The sequence below is a fragment of the Microcebus murinus genome, chromosome 6 (assembly GCF_040939455.1).
Source record: "Microcebus murinus isolate Inina chromosome 6, M.murinus_Inina_mat1.0, whole genome shotgun sequence".
Classification (NCBI taxonomy): Eukaryota; Metazoa; Chordata; class Mammalia; order Primates; family Cheirogaleidae; genus Microcebus; species Microcebus murinus.
This window is the reverse complement of record NC_134109.1, coordinates 73,634,742-73,648,231: the sequence shown is the minus strand read 5'-3', so window position 1 is coordinate 73,648,231 and position 13,490 is coordinate 73,634,742. Positions and strand designations below refer to the sequence as shown.

At 42.8% G+C, this 13,490-nt stretch overlaps 1 protein-coding gene across 5 annotated transcripts in view; it reads left to right on the top strand.

Moving 5' to 3' along the window:
- The window catches only part of RYR3 (ryanodine receptor 3), a 505,145-nt gene that overhangs the window by 384,608 nt on the left and 107,047 nt on the right, over nt 1–13,490 (top strand). For all 5 annotated transcript variants that reach the window (XM_076004231.1, XM_076004228.1, XM_076004227.1 and 2 more), the window contains 5 exons: nt 1,908–2,128; nt 6,937–7,027; nt 8,666–8,806; nt 10,037–10,200; nt 12,124–12,202. In XM_076004231.1, coding sequence (XP_075860346.1) covers nt 1,908–2,128; nt 6,937–7,027; nt 8,666–8,806; nt 10,037–10,200; nt 12,124–12,202 — 696 coding nt within the window. The remainder of the gene's footprint in view (nt 1–1,907; nt 2,129–6,936; nt 7,028–8,665; nt 8,807–10,036; nt 10,201–12,123; nt 12,203–13,490) is intronic.

Sequence of the window (13,490 nt, the reverse complement as noted above, 5' to 3'; positions counted from 1 at the left end):
GAGAGCATGGCTGTCTTATTTATGCAAAAGGCTGGCTGGATTGGAAATACTCTTCCCACTCTCACTCCTTAGTTTCATATACTGACCCTATAGAAGGATGGGTCTGAAGCCAGGGGCATGGCAAAGGTAAATACAAGAGAACAAGGGCAAATACAAGTATGGAAGTCAAGGGTGAGATAAAACAGTTCAGTATCAACAGACATTGAGACAAGAGGCCCCAAGAGTTAAAGAACTTAGATGCTAGATGCCAGAAGTCAGGACTAAGCAGAGAAACAGTGCACCAGGAGTCTTGGGTACAAGGGGAAAAGACAAACTAGATCAGCATAAGTCTAAAAAACACCTTGCCAGTTTAGGAGTGTTTTTAGAGTCAGTCATGAGGTTTCTCAGAGGCTCCACCTGGCGTACAACAGAGATAGTCTGAGTTCTGTGATGGGTAGTGAGCAGCCACTACCTTAACTAGGATGGATTCCATCTCAATGGGTTACTCAGACTTGGACAGAAATAGGAGCCCCAGGCTGAACGGGAGCTCCAACCCTCTCTGTGGCATGGAGATGAGAAATGGCACATCCATGACAGTGTTAGGAGCATACTAATATATCCTTTTTGATAATTAAAACAATGCTTCCACCCCTACTTTTGTTTTGAACTTTTCTATAAATTCCTTGATTCAAAAAATAATAATTTTCTTAACTCCTGGGACCTCCCCAAGGTTCCTGATCAAAGTGTATAATTTTTTTATAGATCAAATAATGCCAAATGCTATTCTAGCACCTGGTATTCAGTCACATGCCTGTCCAAACACCATCTACAACAAAAAGATTTTTTATTCACTTCCTCAGCACACAGATATTCATGCATTCTCTTTTGAAAACTTTTAAGCCACAGGAATCAAAGTTCCATCCTTCCTAATTTTAACAACTCTGTGATAAATGTGAAAGATTAGCTGTTTCTTTCAACATAATTACTGAAGTTTCTCAAAGACAAACTTTTGATAATTTATAGGAACACCCAAAAATGTGTATGGTTCAAAGAAAACAGTTTTTCAAATCATAAGCTATAGAAAATGTGTTACAAATATAATGGCTGTGAAATAATAATATTTCATCTCTGTGGATCACAAAGTTTCTTTTGAAGTTCTACAGTTTTCAAAGATGATAGTTAACATTCTTTGGGTATATTTAGTGCCACTAAATGGGTCTTCCTTGTATTCAGCCTGTCCATCTAATGAACAGAAGAAAACGCTGTGAGCAAGAATTACACTGGAGTTTTATAGAAGGTCCCAGGTTTCAGTCCTTTTTACACTTTTTCCCATGCAGAGTTAGATTCCCTTTAATGAGTTCTTCCTCCATGTCAGTTCAGATTGTGAATTGTGCACAGTGCTCATAAATTAGCTGATGGAGGTCAGAGCTCCACTGTCTCTTTGTAGAGCTGTCACATAACTGGCCAGTTTGAGAGACTGCTTGGCCTATAACCATTTACTAATCTTAAAATCCCAAGAGGACAATGTGTAACTCCCCAGAAGGTGAGGAAACAGAGCTAAAACAAAAATAATATAGTAGCCTGGAAGTTGGGTTAGGCTGGCCATCAGCTGATTTTTAATAAGGGTTCAAAACTCTTGGAGGGGAATAGAAGTTTATGGGACCATTTGGAAAAGAATTAGAGCCAGCCAACCTTTGGTCTTTGTTTTCTTCTGGTTTTTATTTTGTTCTTTTAATCTTATTTTCTTTTCATTAACATGCAAAAGATAAATAGATCTGCTGACAAGGTAGAAAGCTCTTGACTCCATTGCTGTGACATGTGGACGTGTGTGAGCCACCCCAGCCCGCTCCATGGGAGCTCAGTGCACAGGGTAAGCTTTGCTCCGCTCCACAGGGAGAGTGACCTGTGTCCCGATCTGCTTCTCTTAGGTTTCCCTCAGCACCACAGAGGCTGCGCTCGCACTCAACAGGTACATATGTTCTGCTGTGCTCCCGCTCCTTACGAGATGTGCCCCTCTCTTTGCCGGAACAGAACATTGCACCTCTCTGATCGATTCTACGCTGCAGACAATATACAGGCTTTCCAAGGGACGTTCCCTCACCAAAGCACAGAGGGACACTATAGAAGAATGTTTGCTTGCCATTTGCAAGTAAGTGTCCTTCCCATGTTTTTACTTCTGTGTATGTATCCAGGTCAACTGCATTTAATTGTGTAATCTAAAAACTGGTGGAATAGTCTAAGGAAGCTTCCAGGCCTTCCCCAGACACCAGCTGTGTTCCAAACATCTCCTCACAGGATCCACTTGGTCCTCTTGTGTACCACAGGCTCTTCCTTGAGGCTCGTCTTTTGCTCTGAGAAGAAGAGAAAGGGCACACACAGCTCAGTCTTTAGCACACAGGATTGGTAGAACAGGAGACTGTCTTTTGGCCCTGAAGTGTTCAGGTTAAAGAATAGTTGTTTCGGCCAGACGTGGTGGCTCACACCTGTAATCCTAGCACTCTGGGAGGCCGAGGTGGGTGGATTGGTCGAGGTCAGGAGTTTGAAACCAGCCTGAGCAAAAGCGAGACCCCATCTCTACATAGAAAGAAATTAATTGGCCATCTAATATATAGAGAAAAAATTAGCTGGGCATGGTGGCACATGCCTGTAGTCCCAGCTACTCAGGAGGCTGAGGCAGAAGGATCGCTTTGGTCCAGGAGTTTGAGGTTGCTGTGAGGTAGGCTGATGCCATGGCACTCATTCTAGCCTAGGCAACAAAGCAAGACTCTGTCTCAAAAAAAAAAAAAAAAAAAAAACAGAAAAGTTGTTTCATTCTCAAGATAGAGCCAGAAACAGATTTTTCTGCCCTCTAAATTAGTGGACCTTACACAAAAGCCAGACTCTAAGAGCATGAAAAAAGTGACCTACCTCCAGGTCTCCCAAGGCCTTGGGCAAAATAAAGAATCTCCAGTCCCATAGGGGAATTAAAGGCAGTCGTTTTTACCACGGCAGATAGGCATCAGGGCCAACTGAGGACAAAAAATAAAGATGTTCCAAGAGCCTTGGGTTCTCAGGAATGTACATCAAATCTGGTAAAGTCAAAGGAAGAAGGCTTTTTCAATAGCAGGTCTCAGCACGGGCCAGGACTATGATCTGCTGTTTAAAGCCAGTGTTTTTCCTTTTTGGCTGCATATTAGAATCACCTGGTGAGTTACTGAATAAATCCCAGTGTCCAGGCCACACCCCAGCCCAAAAGATCAAAATCTTGAGGGATGGAACCCAAGATTCTAGCTTTTGAAGCTCCCCAGATGATTCCAATATGTAGCCAAGACTGAGAATCACCACCATACATGGCCCCGGAAAAGGGGATCAACAGGCTTCCCTTTTAGGAGCCAGATGGGTATGGTCCTAATTCTTGTTAAGTGAGTTTTTTCCATGAGAGATGACTATGCATTTGGGGGGCTACCTAGAATAAAAAACAACTTATCAGTCCTTTTAGAAGGACTCTGATAAGTCAATCACACTATAAGTCAATCTCAACAATGAGCTACCACTACACACATACTAGAATGGCCAAAATGCAAAACACTGACATCACCAAACGCTGGTGAGGATGTGGAGCAACAGGAACATTTATTCGTTGGTGGTGGGAATGCAAAATGCCACAGCCACTTTGGGAGACAGCTTGGCGGTTTCTTACAAAACTAAACAGACTCTCTTACCACAAGATCCAGGAATCATGCACCTTGGTATTTATCCAAATGAGGTGAAAACTATGTCCACCCAAAAACCTGCACACACTTGTTTATAGCAGCTTTATACGTAATTGCCAAAACTAGGAAGCAGCCAAGGTGTCTTTGAGTAGGTGAATGGATAAATAAACTGCGGTATATCCAGACCATGGAATATTATTCAGTGCTAAAAGGAAATGAACTAACAGGCCACAAAAAGACATGGAGGAATCAGATTACTAAGTGAGGTCATCTGAAAAGGCTACCTACTGTATGATTCCAACTATACAACATTCTGAAAAAGGCAAAACTAAGGAAACATTAAAAAGTCCAGTGGTGCCAGGGTTGGGGGAGGGAGAGATAAGTAAGCAGAACATAGAGGATTTTTAGGGCAGTGAAAATACTATACTGATGGATATATGTCATTAAACACTTGTCCAAACTCAGAATGTGCAGCACTGAGAGTGAACCCTGATGTAATTTATGGACTTTGGGCGATAACGGCGCACCAATGCAAGTGTATCAGTTGTGACAAACGTAGCGCCCTAGTGGGGGATATTGATAATGGGGCAGGCTGTGCGTGTATGGAGACAGAGGAAGCGTGGGGACTCTCTGTACCCTCTGCTCAATTTTGCTTTCAACCCAAAACCACTCTGAGAAATAGTCTGCTTTTTTAAAAAAAATAGTTTATAAAACATTTTTTAAAGGGTGATCTCGTGCTTGTATTTCTGGTATAACAGTGGTCCCTACATTTGTTAGCACTCAGCCAGCTTCATTGCCCACTCCTGCCCAAGAAGAAGCCAATGTGCTGAGACAGCAGGCGTTACAGCTGAGAAAGGGTTTAATTCTGCATAGTGCTAAGTGGGGAAATGAGGAATTTCTCAAATCTGTCTCCCTGAGAATGTGAGAGACAAGGTTTTAAAAGAGTTTGGCAGGCAAATGCTAGGCAGTTGGGTCTACTAATCGGCTGGGTTCAGGGCAGAACCACAGAGGTGTAGAAATTGTCTTCCTTGCCAACCAGATTCTCGGTGGGGGTCCCAAGACCAGTTGAGTCAGTTCCTTGGTAGGGGCCACTGGTCTGGGAGGAGCCGCCATTCCACTGGAATGTGGGACCTAGAAGATACCTCAGAAACTACCCCTAGGTTTCAAAAAAGTGATGTTATCTATGTAGAAAGCTAAGAATCTTTATGACCATGAGCTGTGACTCCAGAGTAGTAATTGCAGAGAAGAAAACAAGGGAATAGTGACTAATTTATTATCATTATTTTTAGCTGGGCCTGTGCCTATGCAGAGTTTTTGGGTCCTTACCCCACTTCTCACCTTGCACTACTTTCTTAATTTGCAAAGGATGGTTTCACATTTACAATGCTATATTAAAATTAACCACATCTGCTGTCATTGTAGCTTCTAAGGCCGACAGGTTTCAACTGCTTTAAGGGACAAGCTGTATCATTGCACAGGACTACATTTTGGCAGTGGGGAGCAGAGGTTGGAGGGTGGGAAAGGGGCCTCCATTCAGGCCCCAAAAAGGATTTTCACTCTGAGATCACCTTCTAAAACCAGGCACTATACTATAACAGTACTTCATTCATCCCAAGATTAGTATAACTGGCAAGGAATTCAACTAATTAGAATGTTTTTGGTCTTTCAAGAGAAAGTTTGTTGGACACAATGATAGACTTCTGGGAATGAATAAGGTACCTAGGTTTTGCTCTTTGCCACTTTAAAAAGAAGAGTGATGGCCCCCACTACTTGTTTATATTGGCCTCTATTCTTCTCAGTGGTAGCAAAGGGAATAAATAATGAGTTAATACAAAAAGAAATCCTTCCTATCAGCCTTGATTCTGTAATTGGCTGGTAACTGCATCAATTAGCAGCTGCAGGTCTTGTTCAGCCTTTTGCCTGATCTGAACTCAGTGTGTGTCTTAGGAACCACATCAAACGAGGATCGCTGCCTCCCAACATCTGTATCCTAGGAACAGAGTCATGGTGGTGATGCTGATTTGACCTGCAAGTATTTTTAAAAAAATCAGACTTAAGGGAAATTAGAATTTTACATCGAACCAAACATACAAGCTCACAGCCCTGTTACTATACTTTTAGGGCCTTGCACACGTCTTGGCCTGCTTGAGCTCTAGTGATAGCAGAAAAACCAATACATAACTGAATTTTTTTCATTGTTTATTTTTAATAAGTCAGGAATTAATAGAGCTACAGGTTTATCGCACTTTTTGATTTTATTCAAATATGTCAATCTTAGGTGATAATTGCCAATTAGCTGAACAATAATCTGAAACATTGAGTAATTTTATTTTATAATTACTAGATTCAGAGATACGGCTACTGTATATTTTGACTCCCTTTTCACCCAGGGCCTTTAATCACAAGGCTACTTCTAGAAAAAGTTGTGAAATGCCCAGGATTTCCTCCCTGGCCACCCAACAATTAACATCAAAGTTATCAGCTTTGCCTCCATAGCTCCTTAGGCATCGATGGAAGCGATTCAGGGGTTCTTTAGCTGAACTTGTATACTAAGTTGTGTCTATGTGTGTCCTTTTCTCTGGAGAGAATCCACAAGTTCTGCTAGGTTTTAACAAGGCTGTAACCTAAAAATCAATATTGCTTCTGTCTCTTTTCTCTATCTCCAAATATGTTTGCACCAAGTACCAAGGCCATGAAAGCAGTGATTTGGTAAATTATTCTTTAGGGGCCATATTTGCCTTTTAAAGGAGTTGTTTTAAGAACAAAGCCTTAACCCTAAAGAAATTATTCCACTAGTGAGGATTTCATGAACCAGATGGTAAACCAGAGGGCTTTAAAGTTACCTTCAAGTCGCACCAGCAGGTGGCCTCAGAGTCCACCTGTGCAGCTGCTGGTCAACTCCAGTTTCTCTCTGCAGAGTTCAGGGGACATGAGGTATTTAGATGACCATAAAATTAACCGCACCTCCCTTCTTTGCACATAATCAGTGAATATATTTTCAGTATGCATAGATCCTAGAACATTTTGTCACCTGACGATTAAAATTTAACCTTAAGTATCCCAATTCATTAGCGCATGTCCCTCTTTCTGAATTTTAACTATACTTAGTTTTTAAAGTATTTTATTATCTCCTGTTGTTTATCCAAGGTCTTGTATATTAGGAGCTAACTGTTCTGAGGTCTAGCTCTAATATAGTTGAGCTGGGTTTTTTCATTCTTTATCCTTCCTTATTTTCTTACTCTGTTTTTCTTATTCCATGCTGTAGTCACCTGAGGCCTTCCATGTTACAGCGACTCCTGCGACGTCTTGTTTTTGATGTGCCACAACTCAATGAGTACTGCAAAATGCCTCTCAAGGTAAACGTCACTACTGTTACAAAGACACAGGCCATGGCACAGAAAATCTGCCTTGTAATACATGATGTTTTCACAGTCTGGAGAACAAAATGCACACTAAATGGGTTTTACTCCCATAAGCTGATAGTTAGCCAACAAGATACCACCCACGAAATCAAGCCCTTTCTTGAATGTCCGGGTTGGAGAGAGTAGATTTGCTAGAATCGTTAACTGCTCCTATTTTTTTGTTTGTTTTCTTTCTGCTGACTACTTATTTAACAGAGATTAGAAAGGCGACTTAGATGTGGTACTTTCCTGCTCTAATGAAGTTTTCACAATATGTTCAATCTCAAAAAGCTTCGAAGGCCCTATGGTTTTTCATTTGAAAGGACTAAAATGTTCACTTTCTATTCCATACTGTTTTGTGCTTTTTTCCCCCCTTTGTAAAAGATCCTCTTTTTTGTTTTTCTATGTTTTTCTCTTTCTTTATTAATGGAAAGGCCACAGAGACCTCTCTTTACTTGTCTTATTCCTTATTTTCTCATGTATTTTATCACTAGCATTGAAAGCACCTGGGGCTGGTGGGAGGCTGCAAGAATCAGCCACCCACGGAAGAGAACAATGTTTTTATCTTTTATCTCTGAGGCACCTGCCATATTTGCATACTCAAAATGTTAGCAATGGGTAGACAGACCTAAAACTCCTACCTAGTGATTTTAACAGAACTTTCCCTTCTTTTCAGAAATAGTCCAAGCAGGGATTTCAAGAAGTGTTTTACTGGGATACCCAGAATTCCCAGAAGCTTTTAGTTCAATCCCCTGCCTCTGTGGCAGGCAGAAAACAGTTTGTATGTTCTCAGAGACTCCACATTCCTCCAAGGGCTAATTCTCTCTAACCCTAATAGTCCCAGTTTTAATCTCAAAAAAACGCTTTAACTGATAACCACATCTTAACTTGGCATTGCCTCCTCTGCAGACCTTTGCTGTCAGCTGGATGCTGGCTTTGAAGGGGCATTATTGACACCACTCTATAAGCTTTTAACGCTCACATCAGTAGGATTTTTCTTAGAGGATGTGGCTCTCACCTGCTGGTATGGGCACATTGCCAGTGTGCGTCTGCCCTCTGCTGGCCAGACGTGAAACTGCTGTAAGATCATGGTGCTATCAGAGGGCTGGAGAGAGACCAGGAAGCCATGGGTAGTAACCAACGTAAAAAAAAAATCTTCAGACCCACAACTCATTGCCCACCATCTCCTCTTCCTATCAGCATACCCCAGGGTCTTCCAGAATTGTGAGCAAAGGTTTCAGATGAAATTCTTTCTACCCCTGACTGGCTAGAACCAGCAGCACACAGTAACTCCTTTAAGAAGGTAGCATTTTCTCATTTGAAATAGAAACACTTCCTCTGCAGTTTCTAGTAACTGCTAGGGGCACAGGAATTAATCAGGCAGACACAGCTCAGGCTAGAGCCCATCAGGCACAAGGCCAGACTGTACCAGTGGTATGTGAAGGGCCTCGTTGTCGACAGCCCAAGTGTTTCAATTGTTGGTTTCATTCTCGTGATCTCTGCTTACTATTTTATTCTCCCCTGCATGTTTTTGATGCCTGTGGATTCTCTCCACCCCACCCCACTGGTGCCATCCTGTTCTGAACGTCCCAGCTTCTGACGAATCACTATGAACAGTGCTGGAAGTACTACTGTCTGCCTTCAGGCTGGGGGGGCTATGGCCTCGCAGTGGAAGAAGAACTGCACCTAACGGAGAAGCTCTTCTGGGGCATTTTTGACTCCCTCTCCCATAAGGTAATGGCAGTGCTTCCTGCATGAAAGGGAGGATCTCAATGACCCAAGCACCTGTGAATGATAACTACTGTTGATTTAGCTTTACCACATACCAGGAACTGTGCTTAGTACTCCACGAGCATATTACATTAATCATTACCCAACTCTTGGAAATGGAGCTGTCACAATCCTCATGTTACAGGTGAAGAAAAGTTTCAGGGCAGTTGAATAACTTGCCAGGCTCACACAGCTAGTGCATGGGAGAGTGGCCACCAGAGTAAATGACAAGAGTATTTCCTGGTTGCAGACTTGATGACTGCCCCGGTCCGTTCTTTTCCCTGGACTTGGTGTGGCTTCTGGTAGCCAACCTTCACTAAGCTGGAGCCCTGACACCTGCTCTGATGTTAGTATGTGGGATTCCAGAAGACTTCAACCATTCTTGGGGAGGTTCTTCATAGCCACTCACTTGAGAAGGAGATCAAGTGAGAAGTCAGTGCCTCTGAATCCCAAGCCTTACGAATAGTCAGATCAAAATAGAGCTCCAACTCTCAGACTTTGCTCCACTTCCCTTAACCCAGCTTCCTTAGATTTGTGAGGTCCCCAGCTTTAAAGGCAGAAGATGAGTAAGCCTGGTTTTGTTAGAGAAGTCTGGAGCATGTATTAAGATTTAGCTTGTTCACCTGCACTTAAATTTTCTTTGCCCCTGAATTTTTTTGATCTTGAAAAAGCAGATCAAAAGCTTTTCCCAAACCCATGCTATTTGACTAAAATCCCTCCCTGGCTGGGTTCAAGAGAGAATTGTCTAATGTTGAGCAGTCTGCTAATGACGTCACCATATGACCCTCATCAGCTACTAAGGAGCTTGGCAAAATTTACTGTGCACTCTCTAGGATGGGTGTGTCTATGACCATCCTTGGCAGATGAGTTAGTTAATAGACTTTTCTAGCCTAACAAGAGCCACTTAACTTTTAGATAGCCTTGAAGTTAACTATTTGGGAGATACCGATTTAAATCTTGGTTCAAGATTTTTCAACTTAAATCAAATGGTGACTTGAGGGCTTTGCAGCTTATGATTTCATCCTCCAAGGATACCTCAGTTTCCACCAGAAAGTATTAAAGTATATTCCCCATTTCGGTTAACGTGGACAAATATATGCATTTTATTTTTATTTGCAGCTGATTGGTGAATGGTTCTACCTGATAGCATGGGTGTTTTTCCTCTACTAACATGGTCTTGGTTTTCCCTCACAGAAATATGACCCAGATCTTTTCCGGATGGCTCTGCCTTGTCTCAGTGCTATAGCTGGGGCCTTGCCACCAGATTATTTAGATACCAGAATCGCAGCCACGTTGGAGAAGCAGATCTCGGTGGATGCAGATGGCAACTTTGACCCCAAACCTATCAACACCATGAAGTGAGTGCAGAATCATCTCTAAGCTGCTCCTAGTATTTGTCCATTAACAAGTGTTTTCTTTCAGAAGGTAGCAAGAAATTTAAGCCTCTGCTCTTTCTCTCCTGCCAACACTATTTGTCATTTCCCTTGACACTGTAAGTCACATCAGGCACAAGGTTTAATCCATAGGTATCTGATTATATACTGTATTATTCAGGGTTTTTAGGGGGAGGGGAGGGTTGGTTTATTTATTATAAGAGATGAATACTTCCATAAATAAATGTCACCTGAGGCATTCAGAGAACCACCCTGACAAATTATGCAATTAATTTATTAATGAGTTTTTTGACAAAATCTTTGCTGTTTGTGAATTAGGCCTGTATAGTTCTAATAGCATCGTACATCAAAACAGCTCCATAAATAACACTCAGCTGAGCTCTGGCAAAGCCTCGAGTGTGATGGCAGAACAGTATGGGGCCCTTATTTTAGAGGCTTGCCTTGCTCTTTGCCATGTGGAAGGATGCTAGAACTTTGGAGTAATCCTACTATTATATCTTTTAATTTCTCCCCACGAGTCTCCAGAATTCCTCACTGGTGTTGATTAGGCCATGGAGGTGTATTTATCCTTTGAGCAAAATATCGCTTAGTTTTGGTCCATCATTCTGCCCCCATTATGAATATGTGTCATAGGTGCATTTTAAATGGAGATCTCCAAAACTGCTTCGGAATGAACAGGGGAAGTAAAACCAATTCTGTATGAGCCCCTCGTGCTTGTGTTTGGTGGCGGCAGTTCTCGAATGAGAGCCTGAACCCTTCCCAGGGGGCTGTCAGCTTTGATAATATATAAAATTCATCTTTAGGCTAGTTAAGCACACATTCCATTGGACAGAAACTTGTGCTGCAGGGATGGTGGGAGACGGATTGAACTTGCTGTGAGGAAGAAGTAAGGGGTGTGGCAAACCATCAGGCCTGGGTCCAAAGAAAAGGCAGGTGCTAACTTTGGAGAACTTGGCCTATAAAAACTTCAGCTAAGTGTGCTGAAGGGTGACAAAGTAAATGGTATAATAACTTGGATGCTTTTATAAACATTATGAGGCAACATTACACCCTGGCAATTGTGAGCTAAGGATGTGTTATTTTGAGAGTTCTGATTTCTTTAGGTGTACCTCTGACGTCAGTAAGTTTAAGGAATGTGAGAAATGGAGACTAACTCTAGCTAACTTAAGGATAAGAGCACCTTATTGCAAGAATATGGGGTTACTCTCAAAACCTAGTTAAAAGGCTAACTGGTCCTCAGCAAGGACAGGCCCCAGGGACAGACTGGCGTCAAGGCACAGTGACCAAATGGATAATCTTCAGTGGCCTCATTGGGTGAATCACCTTGAAGAGCTTGCTGCCCTTGGCTCTCCCAACTCAAGATTCCAGTCTCAGGTCTGATTTGCCTGATCATAGGCCCATCTTATGGTGACAGTCCCTATAACACTGCATGCAACACAGAAGATGATGCCACGCAAAGGGAAACGGAGGTGCCATCATGAGCCACTGGACCCCAAAAGGTAGACCACAGTTATTTTGTAGCATATAGTCCTCTGGCTATGTATTTCTACCATTCCCAGGTTGGAACCGTAGGGTGACAGGCCGGTTCCTTTGGTTAAAGGTATTCTCACTGCCTAACCTGGCAGGTCTCACCCAGGAGCCAGGAGAACCCAGAGCAGATGGCAGAGGAGGACACCTGTGCGGCAGAGGTTTCTGCAGAGGCGGCCCGTGGTTAGGCCTGGGTGTGCCACTCCTGCTTAGTGAAGTCACTATGTCTGGAATGTAACTTCAGCTTTGGGGCTGGCTGGTTGATCAAATCTATCTTCTGTCTGTTAGTTCTGACTGTCTTCTACCATGTCTGGCTGAAGTGCTTGAGGAGGTGGTGATATTTTTTTCCTTGTTTCACAGTTTTTCCTTACCTGAAAAATTGGAATACATCGTCACCAAGTACGCTGAGCATTCACATGATAAATGGGCCTGTGACAAGGTAGGGATTATCATCCAACTGACAATAGTCAGGCAGAAAAAAAATCACCCAAGAACATTAAAGGGTCCAATTCTGGAAATCTGCCTGATTTGTCTAAGTGACAGACTCACCACGCCAAGAGCATTCATTATCTCTGAGCAGCAATTTCCCAGAATTGGTGGAGGTCAGAGGAATAGGCAGTGACAGCTGCTGGTGTGCCACTTTTGTGTTTTTCAAGAAATGATCAATTCTGGAAGTGTTAACTTCTTTCATAACATCGCACCTGCAGGCGTTTGTGCCCAAAGACGTGCCCGTGTGTGTCGGACATAAATGCTTCACGGGGATGGGAGGCTTTATTTATTTATTTTCTTTGCAGTATTGGAAAAGGGAAAATGAAGAAAGCCTTACCCTTGCATTTTTCTAGGAAGCTGAGTTTTATTTTGGTGAAGATATACAGTCATCTTCCTATGGTAGGCCGTGGTAGAACCTCTAGACACTCCCTTATTAATAAGCCTGTATTTAAAATTCCTCATCACATGAGGTCAGGCTGCTTAATAAATTTAGTTTCTGTGTCAGCCCTTTTAATGCTGGCAGGCAAAGTAGAAAGACTGTGCCAAAGAAATCCAGGATTCCTGTGGGCAGCCAGTTAAGGATGGGGCCATTACTCAGCTGCAGCCATGGTGGGTAACAGGGGACCCATCCCCACAGCAAAGCCACCTCTGTGCAGTGCGCCCTCGGGTAGGGGATGCCTGGAACTACCGGCTCAGGCTCTGTGCTGATCTGGGCTCAGCTCTTCTCCTCTCCTGAGCCCCTGTTAGGGAGTGATGATAATGACAATCATTATGACTGTAGAATGGGCTAATCCCTCATAATCTTAGAGCAGGAGTTGACATACCTTTTCTGTAAAGGGCCAGGTAATAAGCATTTGATGTTTTGTGGGCCAGTCTTTGTTGCAACAGCTCACCTCTGCTGCTGTCGTACAAAAGTAGCCATAGACAAAACATAAACAAAAGAGGGTACCTGTGTTCCAATACAATTTTATTAATTAAAAAAACAGGTGTTCAGTTAGATTTGGCCCAAGGGCCATGGTTTGCTGACCCTTATTCTAGAGCATCTGTGTTTTCTAAGAACGCTTTACATGTGGTCATTTGGCCAGCTCACGAATTGGGGAGAAGAGACATCTCCGTGACTCCATAGCAATGGCCAATCCATCACTAAACCATGTGGATTTTACCTCCTGAGTCTCTCTTGAATCTGGAGAGTTCTCTTTAGCCCCGTGCCATGGCCAAGCTGCCAAGGTCTCTCACCC